The 24146-nt window shown below is 44.6% G+C and overlaps 1 protein-coding gene across 19 annotated transcripts in view; it reads right to left on the bottom strand.

The window, feature by feature from the left end:
* Positions 1-24146, bottom strand: part of EPB41L3 (erythrocyte membrane protein band 4.1 like 3) — a 213437-nt gene that overhangs the window by 80003 nt on the left and 109288 nt on the right. For 18 of the 19 annotated variants that reach the window (XM_066579582.1, XM_066579581.1, XM_066579588.1 and 15 more), the window contains exon 4: positions 5114-5218. In XM_066579582.1, the coding sequence (XP_066435679.1) occupies positions 5114-5218 (105 nt within the window). The remainder of the gene's footprint in view (positions 1-5113; positions 5219-24146) is intronic. The other variant, XM_066579586.1, reaches the window with a different exon arrangement.

The following is a 24146-nucleotide window of genomic DNA, read 5'->3' as shown; positions in this document are numbered from 1 at the left end:
CTGCGGTAAATCCGGCTGAAACCGCGGCTTCGGCCGCCGCAGCTTCAAAAGATGCAGCATGTCTATTTACTTTTTTTTTTGTTTATTTTCGTCGCGGCCGCGCTCTCCTCTATGGAGCGCCAGCCGCAACTAAAAAGCAAGCGGCCGGGCTGCTTCAAAGCTGCCGCACCTTAAACCGCGGTGGTTCTCCCGGCGGAAATCTCGCGGTTTTTGCTGCGGCCAAACCGCGAGATTTCTGACGGGAATCCGCCCTGTGTGAACCCAGCCTAAAAGGCCACATACCTGGTCCACCTAGTCTGCCCTTTAAAAGGCCACATACCTGGTCCACCTAGTCTGCCCTTTAAAAGGCCACATTTTTATCATCAATGAAAATGAGTGGAGCTCCTCCTCACTGAAAGAGCAATACTAGCCTCCTAACCTCTATTGGTTTGACATTGCTTGATCTTATTCTCCTATATAACATTGATCTGGAATCCAAGGATCATCTGGTACCTATAATAGGATACCTGCTTCTTCTTTCCCATCGCTTCAGTGTTTTGAGCCCTAAGGCAAAGACATGTAGAGGCAAGCCTATAGACATGCTACCATCAGCCAACTTAAGTTCCCAGGGGAATAAATATATGGACTAAATAGATTTGGAAGAAGAATTATTGGTTTTTCAAAGTGACATTTGGCACCAAAATTGCGCAAAATTAACAACATCGGGAAGCAATCTAATTCCATTTGTTTGCTTTTCATAATACTTTTGCAGTAGTATGCAACAGATGTTCAGCAAACAGACTAACAGCACTGGAACTAAATATCTCCCAAAAAAGGTTTGTCCTTCTAAAATGAAATTGTCAAAAAAAATCCCAATTTATTGGTTCATACATATGTAAATGCAATTAGTAACAAGGTGTTCTCACTATGTGAATGAATACCTAATATCAGCTTGAATGCTGGAGTGCCTTGCATGGATTCAGCAACAAAGGCCAGCTTATAATTATTTGGCAATTATGTATGCACCTGCCAGCTACAACAGCTCGCCTTAGGCTCTGCTCTCCTCTAATCACTTACGGAAGATGAAAGCTACATGACCAGCCTGCAGATTACTAGCCATAGTAATTAATAGCTCATGTGTATTACAGGTGATCTACATACATATAACTATAGGTGCGTGACTATCGACATCTTTTTAAGTAGGCCAACATACGCTCCTTACTGAATACATTTTTTCCAAGATTTTGGCAAATAGACAATCTAAAAAATCTGCATGTACTCTACGCCTTCACTTGAGTTGACCGAGTTAGCTGGAATCAGGAGGCTGGAATTGGCACACGTAACGGGGCGGAGCTACGCGATGACGCGTACAAGGGGGCGGAGCCAGAATGCCGCTGCTGCCGGACAGAGCCGAAGGCAGAAGACCCTTCTGCGCAAGCGCGTCTAATCGGGAGATTAGACGCTGAAGTTAGACGGCACCATGGAGACGGGGACGCCAGCGCAGGGAAGGTAAGTGAATAACTTCTGTATGGCTCATAATTAATGCACGATGTATATTGCAAAGTGCATTAATATGGCCATACAGAAGTGCTTAACCCCACTTGCTGCCGCGAGACAACCCCTTTAATTATAATCAGTTTTCTAATATGCCTTTAATAGGGAAGAGAAGTTGTGCAGCAAATTAAATTCTGTAGACATTTTTCAGCAAATTTAGGAGACATCTGCAGTATAAAGGTGCCATTTATGGCAAGGGAATGTCAAAATAAGCTTCTCTGCTTCCTCCATTGACATTATCTAGAGCCTTAAGGCACCTTCATTTTGTTATTGGAGCTGAAAGCTGAATTACCCAATTCATTCCTGCTCATAAATATACATGTATACTTGGGGGATTAGTAAAAGGTAAACCTTTGTTTGAGACACCAAGATGTCAGTCTTGTCAGTATAGTGAATGTATTACAGAGTATATTGGTTGCAGACTCTTCAAATCATCGAAGTCACTAAAATATTCTAAACAACCCAACATACACTAAGCAGCCAATAAAAGCCAAGAGTATATCAAAAACTGCTAACATTTACGAACATGTATCGAAATCACTGCACATATGTTAAAACTTCGGCCTCATGTCCATGGGGGAAAGATTATTTAAAATCCGCAGCGTTTTTCCCGCATAGGCATGCATTGGACACCTGCAGGTAGTTAAAGGGGTTGTCCCGCGCCGAAACGGGTTTTTTTTTTTCCAATAGGCCCCCCGTTCGGCGCGAGACAAACACAAGGGATGGGTTAAAAAACAAAACAGTTTAGTACTTACCCGAATCCCCGCTCTGCGGCGACTTCTTTCTTACCTTAGCAAGATGGCCGCCGGGATCTTCACCCACGATGCTCCGCGGGTCTTCTCCCATGGTGCACCGTGGGCTCTGTGCGGTCCATTGCTGATTCCAGCCTCCTGATTGGCTGGAATCGGCACACGTGACGGGGCGGAGCTACAAGGACCAGCTCTCTGGCACGAGCGGCCCCATTCACCAGGGAGAAGACCGGACTGCGCAAGCGCGTCTAATCGGGCGATTAGACGCTGAAATTAGACGGCACCATGGCGACGGGGACGCTAGCAACGGAACAGGTAAGTGAATAACTTCTGTATGGCTCATAATTAATGCACGATGTACATTACAAAGTGCATTAATATGGCCATACAGAAGTGCTGAACCCCACTTTCTTTCGCGGGACAACCCCTTTAAATACCTGCGGATGTCATTTTTCCCTTCAGGTGCGGATCCGCGTGCGGGAAAAAAAACGCGACATGCTCCATTTTAGTGCGGGTCTCCCGCGGGGACGGTTCCTGCAGGCTTCTATTGAAGCCTATGGAAGCCATCCGGATCCGCGGAACACCGTACCAGAATTAAAACTAACCTGTCCGGACGCTGCGGATCTTCTCTCTGTCACGGCCGGATCTTCTGTCTTCGGCCCGCAGATGTGCCCGGCGCATGCGCGCAACACGCAGCCGGCGTGCCAAGCACATCTGCCGGGCCGAAGAAAGAAGATCCGGCTGCGACGGAGGGAAGATCCGCGGCATCCAGACAGCTAAGTTTATTCTTATTTTTAGCCTCATGTCCCCGGGAAAGGAGGGACCCGCAGCGGGATTCTGCATGGAGAATCCGTGGCGGGCCCGATTTTCCCCGTGGACATGAGGCCGAAAAGCAGCTTAACTCGACCAGTCGTTGCCAGCACTGCAGATCCCAAGGTCCTTTGTTTATGAACGGCTACCACCTGATCGCTGCAGCCAATCACAGACCACAGTGGTCATGTGCCATTTGCATCACAGCGCAATCTAATGCCATATACTATCCGAATCTCATGTAAAATACTGAGAGGAGCATTGATTTGTACAGTAACATGTAATAAAAGTGTGAAGAACATTGTACTATATCTGATTGTTATGATCCCCCCTCTCCCCTCCCATCAATGACTGATCCTGAGGACAGGTCATCAATATTTCAAAACTGGACAACTCCTTTTTATATTAAAAAGGTCTGGCTATGGAAGAAGGTACGTACCTACATAAACCAATCTTCTTGTGTAGTTAGAGAAGGACACAACAATGGGCTCTAAACTAGGGAAGCTCTTTCAAATGATGTTACATTTTTAGAAGTGTAGGTCTGCATAGCTCGGGAACGCAATATAACGCTATTATGAGTAATTCCTCTTGGTTATACTAAATTATATATGAATGCAGCTCCTTTGACGATCACGGTTTCGGTGTTAAGACTTTGGATCTAAGCTGTTTGCACTTTTACTCAGACGTGGAATGGTAGAAGGACTCAACAGCCAAAAGGTTTTAACTTGCTATATAAAAGGCAGAAAGCCAAGCACTTTAGTGTTAAAGGGGTTGTCTCGCGAAAGCAAGTGGGTCTATACACTTCTGTATGGCCATATTAATGCACTTTGTAATATACATCGTGCATTAAATATGAGCCATACAGAAGTTATTCACTTACCTGCTCCGTTGCTAGCGTCCCCGTTGCCATGGTTCCGTCTAACTTCGGTGTCTTCTTGCTTTTTTAGACGCGCTTGCGCAGATGCATCTTCTCCCTTCGGCTGGTCTTGGAAGCATCGGCGTTTTGGCTCCGCCCCCTTGTACGCATCATCGCGTGGCTCCGCCCCCGTCATGTGCCGATTCCAGCCAATCAGGAGGCTGGAACCGGCACACGTCATGGGCGGAGCTACGCGATGATGCGTACAAGGGGGCGGAGCCAAAACGCCGATGCTTCCAAGACCAGCCGAAGGGAGAAGATGCATCTGCGCAAGCGCGTCTAAAAAAGCAAGAAGACACCGAAGTTAGACGGAACCATGGCAACGGAGACGCTAGCAACGGAGCAGGTAAGTGAATAACTTCTGTATGGCTCATATTTAATGCACGATGTACATTACAAAGTGCATTAATATGGCCATACAGAAGTGTATAACCCCACTTGCTGCCGCGAGACCACCCCTTTAAGGTTATTCCAAGTATTAGCTAATAACTAGAGATGAGCGAGTATACTTGCTAAGGCACATTACTTGAGCGAGTAGTACCTTAGCCGAGTATCTCCCCGCTCGTCTCTAAAGATTCGGGGGCCGGCGGGGGAGAGCGGGGAGGAACGGAGGGGAGATCTCTCTCCCTCTCTCTCCCCCCGCAACTCACCTGTCACCCGCGCCGGCCCCCAAATCTTTAGAGACGAGCGGGGAGATACTCGGCTAAGGCACTACATGCTCAAGTAATGTGCCTTAGCGAGTATACTCGCTCATCTCTACTAATAACCTAATTTGTATAGGATAATTCTATTAATAATGTCCGTTACTGTATTTGTATGTAATAGACATAATTATACCTCTTCCATAAATCTATGTCTAATTGCTGTATGTAATGTACAATGATTAGATCTGTCCTGGAGACCATGTTCACTGCACTGCCTAGCAGAACTTTTAGGACTGGTTGGACTGATGAATGCCGGTTAGACATATCTAAATTCATGTGTAGTTTTACTCTCACACATTGGCTGCATACCTGGAGACTTTTATTACTAAGTTGTACAGACAAATAATTAGAGTTCTTTTTATCTCACAAATCCATGCTCTACGATTAGAAAAAATGTGCACCTTTTGATTTTCCAAGTCTCTGTACACCAGGCCAAAATAGTCTTTTTCCAGTAGATTTAGATGTTCACACACTTTATCGAAAAGAACTTGACCTTTCGACCGCTTCTGAAAAAAAGAAAAATATATATAGATTACGTTGACACAAACTCCAAAACATTTCAGTGCCTTGTATACCTTTTTAGACCTAAAATATCACAAAAGTACGCTTAAGCACCCTGCTGAAAAGGTAAGACATAAAACCCCAGATTCTGTTAAAGACTGGCTGCTTACTATCACTGCATGCTAATTGATATTAGCTTTTTATTCCCGTTATTCCTTGTAGGACTTGTGTTTGACAATAGTGTGGATGAATGTAGTCGTGGCATTACATTCAGTCCAGTGGTATTTTTGTAAAAATGAACTTCGGCCCCCTGCAGTATTAGCTGTTTGTTGTTTATTCGTTCAGTCGCTTCCGATTTTTTGTGACCTCGTGGACCAGCCTACGCCAAAGCTTCCTTTCGGCTGTTGCCACCCCCAACTCCACCAAGATCTATCCTGTCAACTGAAGGATATCATCCCTCCATCTTGCCCTTGGTCATCCCCTCTTTTCCACTTTCCCCAACATTTTCACAGTATAAGCTGTAGGAAACAGGGATTTTTACATATGATTAAGCAGACTTTTGCATGGGCTGATAGACAACCAAGTAAGGCCGCCTGCACACCGGTGGAAATCCCGCCGCGGGATTTCCGCCACTGAAAGCCTGCATAGGAGTGCATTACAATACGCACTCCTATGCAGACGGCCGCGGTTTGGCCGCACGAAATCTCGCACGGCAAACAAACCGCGGCATGTCCTATTTCTGCACGGGGCTCTGCGAGCCCCGCTCAGAAACGTCACTCACTCAGCCGCCGGCTCCGGCCTGCGCATGAAAGAGCCGGGGCCGCCAGGAGCGGGTAAGTACGCGCTCCTACCTGCAGGCGCTGGGGTCAGGTCCCGCGGCGAGAATTCTCGCCGCCGGATCCGACCCGCTCGTCTGCAGGCGGCCTAAAATGCGGAAAACAGCGAATATGGGCAACTGTCCTCCCGTCTAAACAGAGGACTCAGCAGAATGAGTAAGAATCGCTTACTTGTCATAGTTGCTTGGTTTTTAGCTCACCTAAAAGTCAAGAAACCATAAGCCTGCTTGGAGGCGGCAGTCAGAGATCTCTTGCACACTCCGCCTCCATTCAGTGAGCGGTCATTGCTCCACTTGTTGAAAGAGATTTGTTTGGACAAATATCTGTCTGTGATGATTTAGTAAATCCTGCACTGAGCAGGGGGTTGGACCCGATGACCCTGGAGGTCCCTTCCAACTCTACCATTCTACGATTCTATAGACAGAGCGAGCCTAAGGCCCCCTGTCCACGGGCGTTGCTGTATCACGTGGCGGATCTCCACTGTGGGAGCCGCCGCCCAGGAGCCGCCGATGAATCTCTGCCGGTCAGCCTAATCTAATAGCTAGGCTGACCGCGGAGAAATCGGGGCAATTCGCAGAATGCTGCGAATTGCCCGCCACGAGTGGAGAATCGCAAGGATTCTCCGCTCGTGGGCAGGGGGGCAGCGCTTTCCCTTAGCAATGCTATGGAAAGCTTCAGCCGGCGAAATCATGCCCATGGACAGGCACTCTAAATAACAGAATTCCAAGTTGTGTTTTGCAAAAAAGGCCGTGTGATCACAGTAGCATTTGTACTCTGGCAACCAGGAGCCAAGCAGTCTCTGCCAAATGAGAAGGAGAGGATACTGTGAGCTACCAAGCTGCGATTGAGAATAGAAAGAATGATGCTTCATACCTGTTATTTCATGGGGAATATTAATATTTACTAAAACAGACATGAGATTTAACAGGTCAGCTTGAACATACGCATAATGAAACGGTCAAGTGATTGTTTTTTTGTTTCTTTAAAGAAACTACATAGCATTGTGGTGTTTTGGCACTTGACCGTAAACCATTCATATACTAGCCCACTTGACCTGCATTGCACATTTCCTTTATCATCATCTAACAAACACTTGCAGAATATAAAATTAAAATAGAACTAATCTTGGATACAATATGAATCAGCACTGCCATCAAAAGAAAAAAACCTATTCACTGTGCTTGATGGAAGTCTTAAATTTGCAGTTACTTGGAAGAAGAAAATGTAGGCAATTTTCCTTCACTTGAGTGAACTATGTGTTTTGTACATACCTCTCAGGGCTGAACAAACAATAGTACAATCCTGCAATTGCATGCAATCAAAGAGACTTTCCTATAGCAGAAAGCAAGGTAATTGAACACGACCAGCAGTTAACTGTTCAGATGTTTGCAGCCTGCAACGGCTGCCTCCTATACTTACCACCCGATTTGACATGACACAATTCTTGTAGAACCATGGGGAAGTTATGGCAACCATAACAAGAATTAACTACTCGGCAACCAGTTCTGGATCGCCCTGTTGGCAATACCTCTAGCGCATGAAATTCCATCTGTCCACAATTACCAAAGCTCACGTGCTACCTCATGGCACCAACTGGGAACGTTGCTTTAGAAAAGGGAGCATGCCATTTAAAAGAACCTGGTGCTATTCATCGGGTTCCCAATTCCATAGTTATTTTTTATCACCGTAAGAAGCCATTAAACTTTATCAGGAAACACAGATCGTGGATATCTGCTGACAACTACATAAGGGACGGTGCCTCTTGAAAGTCTTCCTGTGGGGATAGCAGGGCCATTAACCATAACCCAAGACTCCTAGTGTTATTGAACGATTTTGTCCTTCGTACAAGGCCATCAGCACAGAAGATATGCTGCAATTATAGTAATTATCACTGCAACTCACAAGTGCTGTCAAGCTTTACATAGGACGGCTTTTTGGTCTCCTGATACATTTGAACCCACATAACCAGCTCATCTCTGTTGCTGGATGACATCTGAGAAAAGGAAATTTAGACAAAAAAAAGGTCTAAAACCAGCACATTATTGTAGACAAAAATGCTATATGGAATTAACCATTTTCTACTCTTAACATAGGATCTTTTCAATGAGAAGCAAACCTCCCCACTTCCTCCCAAGCTGTATTTAAAGCATCTGAAAAAAGTACATTATTCTGTACTGATGAGGGGCAAACACCCTAAAGTGTAGTCAACAGTTGGGAGTCTCTTCCTTTTGGAAGAGTCTCTGGTTTGGCCAATAGGAGATCGATTTATTCCTTCTGGAGTAATGCTAATTTGTATACTTTTTTTTTCATGGTGTGTTGCCTGAAACATACAGTAGATATAAAACGTCTACACATCCCTGTTAAAATGCCACGTTTTTGTCATACAAATCTGAAATGATTCATCTTTGTATTTTTAAATTAAATTATTTTTTTTTTCCACCTCCGATGCGACCCGTTATCTGTACAATTCCATTGAAGAACAAACCGAAATCTTTTAGGGTGGAAAAATAAAAATAACTAAAATAATGTGGTTGCATAAGTGTGAACACCCTCTAATATTTGGGGATGCTATTAATATTAGTGTTCAGAATTAGTCAATGACACGTTAAATATTAGTCAGCACTCCGCTGCTATTCTTTACAAGGATTCTGATTCACCCCATATAAAGTTCAGCACATCAAAAGGGATCTGATTATTGAAAAGGTATCAGTCAGGAGGAGGGTGCCAAAAATGCCCAAGGCATTACATATATTATGGGACACAGTGAAGGCAGTGGATTAAATTTGGTGCAACAGTGACATCATCAAGAACTGGATGCCCCTCAAAAAAAAAAAAAAGTCCTGGTTGTGTGGTGCATGTGACCACCATCTCTGGTATTCTTCATATATCTGGGCTGTGGGGTAGGTGGCGAGAAAGAAGCTTTTTCTAGCACAAAAACATCTGAGCCCGGATAGGTTTTGCCAAGATCTACATCAAGTCTGCCAAAACTATGTGGGAGAATGTGTTCTGGACTGATGAGACCAAGGGGGAACCTTTTTGGCCATAATTTCAAGAGGTATGTTTGATAAGCCAACAATGCCATCACTAGAAGAACCCCATACCCACAGTGAAGATGCTGGCGGCAGCATTATGCTTTGGGCTGGCTCTGCTGCTGGAGCTGGGGCTTTAGTCAGGATGGAGGGAATTATGAACGGTTCCAAATATCAGTCCATATATCTTCATACCTTTGCTAAAAAGCTGAAGATTTATAGGAAATTCACTTTTTAAAACACAACTATTCAAAACATACCTTTGAAATCAAGAAAAGAATGGTTTCGTCGGAAGAAGATGATCAAAGATTTGGAGTGGCTCAGCCAGAGCCCAGACCTGAATCCTATTGAAGATCTGTGGGTTGACCAGAAGAGGGCGCTACACGACATGCCTTCGCAATCTGACAGATTTAGAGCTCTTTTGCAAGGAAAAGTGGGCAAATAAATCAAGATGTACCATGCTGATTAACAGCATTGTCTTTTTGGGTTGGTGTCTAAGTCAAAGGGTACATCAACAGCGTATTAGTTTAGGGTGTGCATATTTAAGCAACCACATTATTTTTTTTTCTAAATGGTTGTTGATCTGGGTCTTGGAGTCAGGTAGGAACTATCAAAACGTTGATCCAGGGATTATTCTGACTGCCATTATGGAGTCGGGAAGGAATTTTTTTCCCCCAAAATGGGCTAATTGGCTTCTGCCTCATTGGTTTTTTTTTTGTCTTCCTCTGGATCAACAAGAGGGGGTAGGAACAGGCTGAACTAGATGGACACTGTCTTCTTTCAGCCTAATATACTATGTTCTACCCAGTTTGTTTGTTAATGGAATTGTACAAATAACGGCTCACATTGAAGGTGGAAATAAATCTGAAAGGATTCAGCTTTGCTGGAGTTTTTAACATGACACAAACAAGGCATTTTAATAGGGGTGTGTAGACTTTTTATAACCACTGTAAGTCTGCATCTCTCCATTTTGTCGTAACGTATATAAGTGTTCGGTCTCTTTGCTGTGCCTATTCCCAAATATCTTTGGATTCTTTTTGCGCTCCTGTGTTACTTCTCCATGTGTTTCTTGCAGATAAGGAAATGAATCCAAGTATGTAACGGTTCCACTTTAAGCACATGGCATACAAGGACACTGTACAAGATAAAAGTTTATAGGTGTTCGGGGTTAAAACAGCAACCTGACAGTTTTGCTTGCTAGACTACTGGTAAACAGATTGGGTTGATAATACAGTTTCAGATAGGTGTCTAGTTTACTTCATGGGGAATATATGTTCCTAAAATACAAAGATCTGTAAAATAACTCAGCATTTGCAACAGATGGGGCCATACGTAAAAGCCAAAAGAATTTCTGGACTTTTTTGTTTAACTGGTCGGATAAAAATGTCCTTGCGGTATACAAAGGAAAACCAGGAATGCATAGAAAACAAGGCATACAACTTTTAAGTAGAATGTAAACAACTTCCAAACACTAAACAACTATTTTACTGGGTGACCAAGTGGCTGTCGGAGAGCATTAATTTGCCTAAAATGGAGACCAGAACAAAAACAAGCAAAATCACAAAACCGCCACCACTAAAACAAAACCTTCTATATTGTAAATTAAAACCACACATACTGACATATACACAACACAACAAAAATCAAGCCAGAATATGTTAGGAGAGATTAGGGCTGAGAGGTCAGGGGCTATAAACACCCTAATCCAAACCCTTACCCAATTACCATGAGAATTGCCCTGATAAGAGCAGTCCCATTCGGAAACCTCCTTATATGCACCCTACTCAAACCCGAATGGCCCTTTTACACGCAACTGTAAATCACTAAAAATTTGTTCAAATGGACGAATATGAGCAACGATCGTGCAGTGTAAGGCCTCCCTCACACAGAGCATTTTGTACAGCGTTTAGCGCTGCATTTTCAGCCCAGCGCTAAACGCTGTACAAGGCTCCCATTCATTTCAATGGGGCTACTCACACAGGGCTGAAAACACAGCGCCTTCCAACGCTGCGCTTTGACAGCGATGCATGTTCTATTTTGGGGCGTTTTCAGCCCTGCGTCGCCCATTAAAATGAATGGGCAGCGGTTTCAGCACTGCTGAAAACACAGCAACACTTGGTGCCGCGTATTTGGCAGCGCTAACCGCTCACCGTTTTTTGGGGGGAGGGCTTGCAATAGAAGCCCTACCCCGAAAATCAGTCCCAGCTAGGCTAGATAGAGAAAAAAAGAAAGTAATACTCACCTAGCCACTGCAGTCCGGGCCGCTGGTCTCTGCCACTGATCCGGGCTTCCCCTTCACTCACAAGTCTATTGCCGTACGCCAGGTTTGAGAACCCTCCCTCCAGCAATAGAGTGCTATGATTGGGCATCGAGCCAGTGCCGACAGCCAATCAGAGCTTGCCGCCGCTGATTGGCTGACACAGTCAATGAAGGGCTGTGATTGGGCATCGAGCCAGCGCCGACAACCAATCACAGCAATCTATTGCTGGAGGCGGGTTCTCAAACCTGGCCTATGGTAATAGACTTGTGAGTACAGGGGAAGCCCAGATCAGCGGCAGAGACCAGCGGCCACGTCCCGGACTGCAGCGGCTAGGTGAGTATTGCTTCCCCCCCCCCCCCCTCTTCAGCATCCTTGTCTGCATTTTCAGCGGTGCTGAAAACGCAGCCAAAACGCTAGCATAAAGTATGCCAGTGCTGCTGAAACCGGGCGGAATTTGCAGTGAACGCAGCATTAAAAAACGCTGCGTTTCTGCAAATGCCCCGTGTGAGGGAGGCCTAAATGCGAAAAAAACAAAAATACTCACTATTCATTCGCAGTTGTTTATAGTTGCCTGTCAGATAAAAAAAGATCCGCTGCCTTCTCGTTGCGTGTAAACGCTCCCTGCTTCACATAGGAGGTCAAGCACTGAGCGAGAAGCCAGTGAGGTCTTTCAGTCTAAACACTCTGCACGAGCGCCGGCAACCTTAGTGGTGAAGTCCGCGCTCATGCAGTCATTTAACCCCTTAGTGATGAAGCCTGTTTGCGCCTTAGTGACGGAGCCAAATTTTGGAAATCTGACATGTGTCACTTAACATATCATAACTCCGTGAAGGCTTTACATATCCAAGTGATTCTGACATTGTTTTTTCGCCACATGTTGTACTTCATTTAGGTGGTAAAAATAGACCCATAGAATGTGTATATTTATTAAAAGCGCCAAAATGGGAAAATTTTGAAAAAAAGTTGTCATTTTTTTCACGTTTTCAACTGTAATATCTCAAATATGTGCAAACATACTGCACACATTTTTGCTCAGATATATATTTCCATGTGTTCACTTTATTCTGGATGCACGTTTGAAAAACTTTCGGTTTTTTTAACCATTTAGGAGACGTACAAATTTAACATTACTTAACATTTTGAGGAACGCTTTATTTTCCGGCACCAAGCCAAGATTGTAAAGGCTCATAGGTGTCAGAATTATAGATACCCCCACAAATGACCCCATTTTAAAAACTGCACCCCTTAATGTATTCACTGAGGGGGGTCAGGAGTATTTTGACCCCACAGTTTCTTTTCAGGAAATAATGCAATTTAGAGTAAAAAAAAAAAAAAAAAAAATCATATTTTTGCAAATAAGTAATTTTTAACACAGAATTTTTTTCTATAGTGCACATGAAAACGAGGATTTACACCTTAAAATGGATACCCCCGTTTGTCCCGTGTTCAGAAACATACCCATTGTGGCCCTAATCTTCTGTCCGTATGTACAACGGGGCCAAAACCGAAAGGAGCAGCCGGTGGCTTTCAGATCAGACATTTTGCTTGAAGGCGTTTTAGGCCCCATTGCTCACTTGTAGACCCCTTGAGCGGCCAAAACGATAGAGAACCCCCACAAATGACCTCATTTTGGAAACTAGACCTCTTAGCGCATTAATCTAGGGGCGTACTGCATATTTTGACCCAACAGTTTTTGAATGAAGCAAAGCAAAGCAGAAGGAAAAAATTACGATTTTGTTGTTTTTTTTATCAATTGTGATTTTAAAAACATTTTTTTTTTGGATAGCAGACATAAATGGAGGCTTTCACCCAAAAATGGATACCCCCGTTTGTCCCGTGTTCAGAAACGTACCCATTGTGGCCCTAATCTTCTGTCCGTATGCATAACGGGGCCCAAACTGGAAGGAGCAGCGGGTGGTTTTCAGAACAGACATTTTGGTTGAAGGCGTTTTAGGCCCCATTGCCCACTTGCAGACCCCGTGAGCGACCAAAACGACAGAGGACCCCCACAAATGACCCCATTTTAAAAACTAGACCCCTTAACGCATTCATCTAGCGGTGTACTGCGTATTTTGACTCCACAGTTTTTAAATGAATCGACGCAAAGCAGAAGGAAAAAAATTACGATTTTTGTTTTTTTGGCAATTATGTAATTTTAAAAATAGGTTTTTTTGTACAGCACACATAGGAATAAAGACGGTCAGCCCAAAATGTATACCCCCATTTGTCCCGTGTTCAGAAACATATGCATTGTGGCCCTAATCTTGTGTCTGGATGCACAACGGGGTCCAAAGTGAACGGAGCGTCAAACTTTAACTGTCTTTTGACTTTTACGTGACCGCCATTATCCATTGCCTGCGTCCGCCATTTTGGCGACCGACGCTTGCGCAAAAGCCGGGCAAGGTCCGCGGATAAATCTGGGGGCTTAAAGTACCTAATTTCATCTCCCCTTATGGATATGATCCACCATGAGGGGAGATGAAAAACTTTTTATCTTTTTTTTTTTTTACACTTCTTAAACTTTTTTTGTACTTTTACATGATCGCTGCTATCCATTGGATAGCAGCGATCATGTGACCGGGAACCGCATACAGCGGCTCCCGGTGACCGCTCCCTGCTCTCGGCTACTTATTCTAGCCGGGAGCAGGGAGTTTTTAAATTTCCCGGGCCTCCCGGCTCTCTGTGCATGCGCGTGACGTAATGCGTCTGGCGTTCACGCGCAGACGCAGTCGGCAGTGTCGGGGAGAAGACAGAAGGATCCGGATGCTGCGGAGGACCGGGGGTGAGTACTCTCAGCTCCCCTTACGGATCCGATCCGTAAGGGGGAGCGGAAACTTTAATTGTTTTTAACTGTGCATTGACTTTAACGCGATCGCGTGACCGGGGGTGGGGTCCCACGGCCCGGGATAACAGCTCCATGCTGTCGGCTACCTCCGGTAACCGGCAGCATGGAGCTATCACGTCCTGAGCCTGCAGGGCTGTCATTCCTAGAGGATGCATAAAACTACGTCTAGGAATAAAGCCCAGTCGGCCAGGACGTAGAATCCCGATGGGGCCATCGTTAAGGGGTTAAACAACTGTCAGCCTATGGAAAAGGGCCATTAGTAAATTTACAGATGAATCCAGTGATTAGTGCTTATAACAGCACAAAAGTTTTAAGTGGAATCCTAATAAATGGTGCATATACCCGCCTCTTTGAAAATCTTTTGAAAGATAGTCTTTGCATGTAAATGAGCTTTTATATGCAACACAGGTTGATGCTGAAGGACTTGTGTGACTTATGTAAAATCACATTACATTGTTTGAATTGCAAAACTTGCATTTTATAGAGGAATAAATTATATAGTGTAAGAAAAGTTTGGATAACTGATGAACACAAAGAAAAATTTACAATAATTTTATAAAAACACATGCATTCACAACAAATGGAAGGCGAACCATTATGAAAAGGGGTGTTAGGAAACTAAAAGCTCTGTTATACTGTATAACCATATTGCGGCTTTGGCTTTTTGGCTGTTGATTTCAGTTGAGCAGCATGAAATACACTTTCTACATGGAGTTTAATCAATACAAAGTGAAGAAAATGTTCCAGGAAATTAAAGAATGTTTCCCAAGCAGTAAAATCTCTGCTGTAAAATCTGAAAAATAAGAAGTTGTTCTGTTTGCTTCTATACGGCTACTTGCTGAAAGGCCAAGTTCATCTAAAGTCAATCTTAGCCCCACAGGGCAGAATATTATGCTGGACTTTTGTAAAGTATCTTAAAGGGGTCATCCAGCCTTTAGGCTAGGCCACCAACATTTGATTGGTGGGGGTCCGCTGCCCAGGTTCGCTGCCAATCAGCTGACTGGAGGGGTCACAGTGCTCGTGTGCGCTGAAGCCTCATCAATACACGCATCTGAGCAGAATCCTGTCATTTCTCAGAATACGATATTTATAGCAGCCATTCTGAATATGCAGCCTACTTTCATTCAACTCATTGGGACAAACCTGTAGTACTTAGAATGGCCACTATAGATAATACAGCATTCTGAGTACAGACAAGATTGTCCTCAGTTCTAAACATTGAGAAGGCTGCATTGCTTGCATGAGCATCATGGCCCCTTCAATCAGCTGACTGGCAGGGGTCTTGAGCAGCAGACCCCCAGCAATCAGATACTGGTGGCCCATCTTTATAATAGGCCATTAAAGTGACCTTCTGGTTTAGGAACAAAAATTCTGTCCTAGGACAGGAGGGGCAGGGAAGTATATTACCTGCAGTTCTCTGCTGCCCCTGCAATCTGCCGATTTTAGTCCCGGCTTTCAGCTGTCCAAGATGGTGGCAAAAATTTTCTATCTAGCTAATGCACATTGTTCTCCGATTGGCCACTGCTGATCACATGACCCATGGTCTCTGGTGGCGCTGCGGCAAACTGCAGTGTCCTCCCCGTCTGCCATCTCAGCTTCTTTCTTGTGACGGGGCTTTGAATACCCTGCATCCAGCAAAGCGAGCACTGTGATTGGCTAATGGAGCTCCATTAGCCAATCACAGCCATTCAGTGATAACATCTGAGTGGCTGCGATTGGCTCATCAAGCGCCGGTTGTGATTGGCTCATCGAGTGCCAGCAGCCAATCACAGCTGGCGCTGGATGAGCCAATCGCAGCCACTCAGTGGATGATATCACTGAATGGCTGTGATTGGCTGCTGGCGCTCCATTAGCCAATCACAGCGCTCGCTTTGCTGGATGCAGGGCATTCAAAGCCTCATCACCAGAAAGAAGCAAAGATGGCAGGCAGGGAGGACACTGCAGTTTTCCACAGCGCCGCCGAAGACCATCGGGACGCCGCGAACCAGGTGAGTATTGACTTTTTTAATGCAGGTTAGCTGGGTCTTATTTTCAGGGGAGGCCTTATATTTCAAGCTTCCCCCGAAAATCAGGATAGGTATTATCGGGGTAGGACCTATTTTCGTAGAAACGCAGTATTAACCTGGCAACTGTTGAACTATTTTAGAAAAATAAAACCCATCTTTTGTTTGTCCGGGAAGGTGTAGCATTGCAGGGTTAATATATTAAGTGAACTTTCATATAAATGTCATCAAAGCAAATGAGTAAACGGTTTCAAGGCAGCGGTAAAGCCCCTAAATGCCATTTAAAAATGTCTCAACACCAGAGTTGTATCTTGTAGCCAGGAGTCATTTAGTACTAAATTACGTTACATGCATAGGAAACGCAGAGAACTTCTCCCACTGAAAATCCTGCATGACAACTCTCTGACAACAAAGTGGATGCGCTCTTTTAACATGATTCCCCAGATAATGGAGTACAAATACTAAAGTAGGTCAACGCATCACGGAACTTCGAGCAGAAATTTCACTTTGAGATACACATCTTTCAAGCTGCTAACCAGCGTGCAGCATTTCATGCAGCATGATATCACACAAACACGCTGCTTAACCTGGGGTCACGACGAGAGAAACGGCGGGGCAGTCCAGACGTCTTCATTTCATCTGCACTGCCAGATAGAACTACTTTGTAACATTTCAAACAGCGTGGACTTAGCTTCTATGTAACTAACTGCAACCTTGTTTTATGGGAGGTTTAATTTCTAGCCTACATGTTACAAGACAACTGGTTAAATAAATCAAACAAGAGGTTAAAAAAAATACAAAAATAGGGAGATTACGGACTTAAAGGGGTTGTCCCGCGCCGAAACGGGGGTTTTGTTTTTTTTTAAACCCCCCCCCCCGTTCGGCGCGAGACAACCCCGCTGCAGGGGTTAAAAAAACAACCCGCACAGCGCTTACCTGAATCCCGGCGGTCCGGCGTCTTCATACTCACCTGCTGAAGATGGCCGCTGGGATCCTGTGTCTCCATGGACCGCAGGGCTTCTGTGCGGTCCATTGCCGATTCCAGCCTCCTGATTGGCTGGAATCGGCACGTGACGGGGCGGAGCTACACGGAGCCCCATTCAGAAAAGAAGAAGACCCGGACTGCGCAAGCGCGGCTAATTTGGCCATCGGAGGGCGAAAATTAGTCGGCACCATGGAGACGAGGACGCCAGCAACGGAGCAGGTAAGTATAAAACTTTTTATAACTTCTGTATGGCTCATAATTAATGCACAATGTACATTACAAAGTGCATTAATATGGCCATACAGAAGTGTATAGACCCACTTGCTGCCTCGGGACAACCCCTTTAAGGAAACGAATGGAGAACCGTAATTAAAATATGGATACCATTATATAAAATTGAATGGAATCTCCCACCTCCACTAAAGGCTCACAGCACATAATCCTTTCTAGTTTCTCACCAAGATACCTATAGAAATTGACCCAATCAAACATGTTTCAAGCTGACACAATGCACTAAAAGGAATAGAAAGAGGAGTCCGATGCACTGTGTAGACCAATAGCTTCCCGGGTGAAGGAACAGGGAGGCAGGTAAACATAAATAGCACATCCCCTGTCCTATGAGCCCATAAACTTACACACCATTTACACAAGGGCGAGTACCGTTGGCGTTGCTCAGAGTGCTCTACCACCATGCTGGCTGCGGACCAGGAAGCGTTCTTTCCACCAGCCTCCACTCATAGTAAACAAGACAGTTCAGAGTAAACCGTAGTCGTTCACTTCTGAACGGTGCGTCATTCAGTTTTCTGTATGCAGAAAACCGCATACTCAGCCAATCAGAAGCAGCGCTTCATGGAGGCGGAGATTTTCGAATCCCTGACCAGGAAGAGATGACAAGTTCCGGGGATAGGGGAGAAGACGCGGCGGAGCTGGACAGCGCTTCTCAGGTGATGTGGGGTTTTTTTTGTTGGTTTTTTTTATGCAGCTTACCGTATTTTAAGGCTTTTACAGTAGGATATTGCATGTGCAATATACAAGGTGATGCGTGAAATACTGCATAATGTCTCTTGAAAAAGAACACATCTGGAACTTAGACTAATTAGCCATATTAAATCGGTGCACGTTTGTGTATAGCTTGCAAAAAAACATGCCTTGACCGCAAAAAAGTGCAGTAAAACATGCCAACACGTGCAGGAAAAAAGCCTCTTTCACAACGCAAATAAGTTGCACTATGGCATGCACAATTGCACACGTGTGCAGCCAGCCTAAGACTGCTCCATTTTGGAGGACTATTATAGCCGTAGCAGCGTTTCGCTACATATTAGAAATACATAGTTATTGTAAGTTTGACACCCAAATAGGCAAATATCTTCCAGGCCATCATGATGTTTTGCAAGTGCTCTACATTGTCACAGCATAATATAAACTACTATCCTGCATTATTTTATATGCATGTATTTGCAACGTGAGCAAATTCTAAAACCAACTATAGGATATGTTCCCAACTCTTATTGCATAACTGAACAGGACAGAAGGTAAATTTAAAGTAGATTTTTAGCATCTGTTTATCATTCATTTTAGCTCACTACTGTTAGAGCTGCTGGCTGTAATTTGTGGCTTCCCCTACCGCCTTCCTGGCAGTTATGGCCATTAGGGTCCTCACCAGTTTCCATGCAGCATGCTGCAACACCCCTCTTTCTGTTAACGCTGCCCGTGAGGTGCATGTGCCTGGTCCTCCTTTTAAAGGTCCAGTGCATGCAGCCAGCTTTCCGCCCCTATTCAATGTGGATATTTCTTGCCCTCTTTAAGGCACCCTCCCCACTGGAGGGTGCATCAGCAAATCGGTTCTGCAAAGGTGCTACTGATTTCCAGCTCTCACCTGTGTCTGTTAACCTAACTTTTCCATCTTCTCCTATCCGGACCTCGACTTGTTATTTGACCATGTTTTACCTAACTGCATATCCCACTGATCTCTCACGTCTCTTCGTTTATACAAAAACTATGTCTGTCCTAATCTCGGCCTATGTATCGACTATGTCTCAGTCTCACTCTAGCACTGCAATACAGTGCCTCTGTCTTGTTTGTGTCAGCTGTTACTGTACAAAGACTACTCGAGGTAATGGTCTGGGGGCCCCTTTAGCTAAAACCTGATCCCACTTGGAGGGCTTAAAGGGTGAGAACCAAGGGACTGTTAGGTGCTGCCGAAGGGTCACCTAAAATCAAATTGGTCAGTGGCACAGTGGGTCCACACCGGTTGCCCAACAACTACATGTAAGCACCTGCTACAGTCACTATGTACATAAACCGTAGAGTTCAGGGCCCAGCTAGATCATTCCAGGAGTCAATTAGATTTTTATTAGTAGCAATGTAATAAGACATGCCACAATCATTAAAAAGTTAGGTGCCAGCGGCAGACATTTAGGAACATTAGCTACTGGGATTTAAACAACCCCGTTCTAATCCAATTATTGTATCCATGACACAACTACTTGTCATCCCACTACTCAAATATCTATCCGATAAGAAAAAAAAAATAAGAACATAAAAGATGGATGCATAGTTGCCTTTTTTCTATTCATCTTAACTGCATGTAGGAACACACATGGAGAGATGTTCACACAACTATAGTCAGAGGCTCCCTGTTGTCAAACCTACAGAGCAGATGGGTCAGTGGGGTACCAGTTGTATCTATGAAAAGGAATCGCATACAGTCGGAAAATCGTTGGGCCGCACCATGATGCGATACGGGCCGCATGGAGGCTTTCAGGTTCCACATAGTATCATGCAGCACATCAGCCCACATTTGCTGTAACTGAGCCTCTAGATCGTGCAAACTACTAGGTTGCTAAAGTTGGCATTTAAGATGGTCCCATACATGTTCTATTGGCGATAACTCTGGTAACAGAACAGGCCACAGAAGTGTGATAATGTTGGAGACATTCCTGTGACCCCCTTGTGGGAGCGGCCAAGCATTATTCTGCTGGAAAATACCGCTTGGAAGCCGCCATGAGAGGAACACATGTGGCTGCAGGATGTCCTGAACATATCAATGACCTGTCACTCTCCCTCGTACTGATACTAGGGGTGACCGACTTTTGTATCTGATGGCCCCCCAGATGGTAATATGCTCCACAGCAAAAGCAGGACTGAGGTGCTCACCTTTATGTCTCCAGATACGAACATGGCAGTCATCACTGCACACTGCAAACTAACCTCAAGTCGTCACTGAAGACAACCCAGTTACACTCCATAGCATCCAGTTTAGTTGTTCATGACACCACAGCAAATGGAGACGACAGTGGGCGTCAAAGGCAGTACATGTAATGGGTGCCATGAGATCAAATGTCCTACAGCCAAGCGTCTGGAAATGGCTCAGATAGACACAGGGGCCTGTAATGATGGTGACACACGTCTAATAGTAGACAAGCAAACAGTTGGAGCTACCCTGTGTGCTCTCATGCATCCACTATTCTAACACCACCTAGTAGTCTGGTCAGAACGGACCAGGTAACGGACAATGTGTTGATAGGACTATCCAGCTTCTCCTATTCCAATAATGGGCTCCTCTCAAACTCTGTTAACTGGGCAAAATCTCTGATTTCGTCGTAGAGGCGTCTAGTGGTCAACAAGCTCTACACAAGTAGAAAAGGAGGTCCACTACACACAAGTAGCCTCTGAGGGCCTTTTTATAGACCAAGGGTGAAACCACTTAAAGGGGTTGTCTCGCGGCAGCAAGTGGGGTTATACACTTCTGTATGGCCATATTAAGGCACTTTGTAATATACATCGTGCATTAAATATGAGCCATACAGAAGTTATTCACTTACCTGCTCCGTTGCTAGCGTCCCCGTCTCCATGGCTCCGTCAAATTTCGCTTTCTTCTGGCGTTTTTAGACGCGCTTGCGCTGTGCGGTCTTCTGCCTGGTAAATGGGGCCGCTCGTGCCGGAGAGCTGGTCATCGTAGCTGCGGCCCGTCACTTGTGCCGATTCCAGCCAATCAGGAGGCTGGAATCGGCAATGGACCGCACAGAGCCCACGGTGGACCATGGGAGAACACCCGCGGTGCATCGTGGGTGAAGATCCCGGCGGCCATCTTGGTGAAGGAAGAAGTAGGAAGAAAGAAGAAGTCGCAGAGCGGGGATTCGGGTAAGTAATATATATATATATTTTTAACACATCCCTTGGGTTTGTCCTGCGCCGAACGGGAGGCCTATGGAAAAAAAAAAAAAAAGTTTCGGCGCGAGACAACCCCTTTAAGGCTTCACATGTCAAGACAGTTCATCGAATGACGCCACAACTCTAATCATTTGCATATCTGCCCGAGATATAACTGTATGCAGAGCTTTGCAGCAAAATAACAACTTCTAGGGGCTTTTTGTTTGGCCAAAGTGTATTTCTTAAGTAAAAGTTGAAATTGTGAACTGCTTTGTAAATGCAAATTCGTATTAAATTAGCAAGTTACGCTGTGACTCGATCAATATGACAGCGGTCTGCTGGAGAGTTCAGATGTGTGATTTCAGAAGGGTCTACTGGTGAGATCACTGTTTAAATTAAAGCTTCACCTTTATCAGACGATGCGTTAAATAACATTCAGATACATATAGTCAAAACAATTGATTAAAAAGGGGAATTCCATGACTTTTACCCCCTGTACTATTGATGACCTATCCTCAGGGTACATCAGCAGCAGTTGATCAGGAAGGGGGGTTGCCAGTTTGGGACCGCCAGCGATCAGCTGATCTTAGCCAGCTTGACTGCAGTGTGTGGGGGAGCTGAAATCAGGCGATCGCAGGAGCTCCAAGTGGCGGACTCCCACCAATCAACTATTGATTACCTATCCTGAGGATAGGTCATTAGTAGTACAGGGGGTAAAAGTTCCAGAATTGCTTTTTTGTAAACACACTTTGAAGAGTAATCTATGACTGCACTCTGATACATTCTGTCAAAAGAGCCTTTTAAATGGGTGATGTTCATGTGAATGCCTTTTCCAAATTACTGCCTCATGTAAACATGTCCACTGATCAAAAGACAAACAATTTGTTCATTTGTCATTCAGTGCTTTTTTTATGTGGATTAAAACAAAAAAAAACAAAAAACACTTTTTTGCAGCACATTCCCTCAGGAGAAGTGGTGGTGTCAATGTAAGTGGGGGGGGGGGGGGGGGGTCATGATCGTTCATATGAAAAGCTCCCGATTATTAAATAATATAAATGCTTAGAAATGAGGACCGATGTGGACTTGATAGGTCATCAACCGTTATGGCCGAATCATCTGCCCATGTAAAAGTACAGTTAAAAAAAACCTCAATTATACACAGCAAAACCAGGTCATGGAGGAACACCATTTTATTTTCTCTGAGCTGGAGTTCAGAAACCGTAATTTGATTTGCATCCAAAGGCAGCACTAGGTCAACAATCTTCTTAAAAGGATTTAACTAACCAGTTTATTTTTAGGTTAGTGCTGGCTTTTTTTGGATTGTGAGATAAACTAAAAAGAAAAAAAAAAAACACGACATTAACGAGGTTCCCGATATATATAGGGAGTAGGTGTTGCGTAACATCTCTTAGCATTTGGTGCCTTGAACATTATTCTGCAAACACAATAGAGCAATTATGAATGCTAAATATAGAAGTCTTATCTGGACATACAACTAGACAGCGGATGCGAATGCGGGATTATCTGCTAGAATGTCGCTCGGCTCCGAGCGTTCTAAGCATAGTCAATGCAGATGATGAGAAGGAAAGAGGACAAAAGGGGGATGTCAAACCTAATTATTACACTAGAATATTAGCTGGGTTTGTTAATGCAAATGACAAAATACTTTGATTCCGTGAAACTCACAATTTACTAATATTTTGCCAAATGATGTCTCGGAGTGTATAGACAGAACGCATGACATTTGTTAAGAGTACATATGCAGCCGAGAGAACAGCAGAAGCCTCGGGAATGAGGTCATGTACAAGTGACTCATCACGGCTGGAATGTCTAATAGGCAGCAAGCTTAATCTGTGCGTAACTTTCACAGTGCAATATGGAAATTCAGAGTATACAGAAATTGCCAGAATAGAGCCCATTTCAGGGTTTAGATAATTACAGGTAGCGCTATACGGTGACCTGAAAGCAAGTTTACTTTCCACACTACCAGATTTGGCTGTAAAAATCCATCTTCTTATGTGTGCAAGTTCAGGGGGAAAAAAAAATTATAAAATGGAATGGGTAGACTGCAGTATGCAGAAAAAAAAAAGGTGAAAATTGGGGTTAATTGATCATTCAACCCTTTCCAATCCAATTTTAGATTCAGGGGTTCCTAAAAGGCGCTCTCTTTTTGCTGTTATACAACAGTGCCATCTGCTGGCTAAAGCCAGTGTGTGTGCACCCAAGTGGCTCTGACAGCAGGGTGGCTGGCAACAGATGGTAAGAATACCCTGTCGGATGTCTTCTGACAATGGAGCTGTACAAGCTTCAATCAGAATGTAGGAAAACGTCAGACAGTGGATTGGAAAGGGTTAAAACGCCCAATAGGTAAAGTAAGCAACATATAGTCTACTCTGCGTTTTAACACTTTTTGAACGGTTTTCAAAACACATTTAAAGGGGTTGTCCCGCGGCAGCAAGTGGGTCTATACACTTCTGTATGGACATATTAATGCACTTTGTAATGTACATTGTGCATTAATTATGAGCCATACAGAAGTTATAAGAAATTTTTCACTTACCTGCTCCGTTGCTAGCGTCCTCGTTTCCATGGAGCCCATCTAATTTTCGGCGTCTAATGGCCAAATTAGACGCGCTTGCGCAGTCCGGGTCTTCTTCTTTTCTCAATGGGGCCGCTCGTGCAGGATGCCGTCTCCGTGTAGCTCCGCCCCGTCACGTGCCGATTCCAGCCAATCAGGAGGCTGGAATCGGCAATGGACCGCACAGAAGCCCTGCGGTCCACCGAGGGAGAAGATCCCGGCGGCCATCTTCAGCAGGTAAGTAA

This window comes from Eleutherodactylus coqui, chromosome 9, assembly GCF_035609145.1.
Source record: "Eleutherodactylus coqui strain aEleCoq1 chromosome 9, aEleCoq1.hap1, whole genome shotgun sequence".
NCBI lineage: Eukaryota > Metazoa > Chordata > Amphibia > Anura > Eleutherodactylidae > Eleutherodactylus > Eleutherodactylus coqui.
This window is presented reverse-complemented; position numbering and strand designations above follow the sequence as displayed.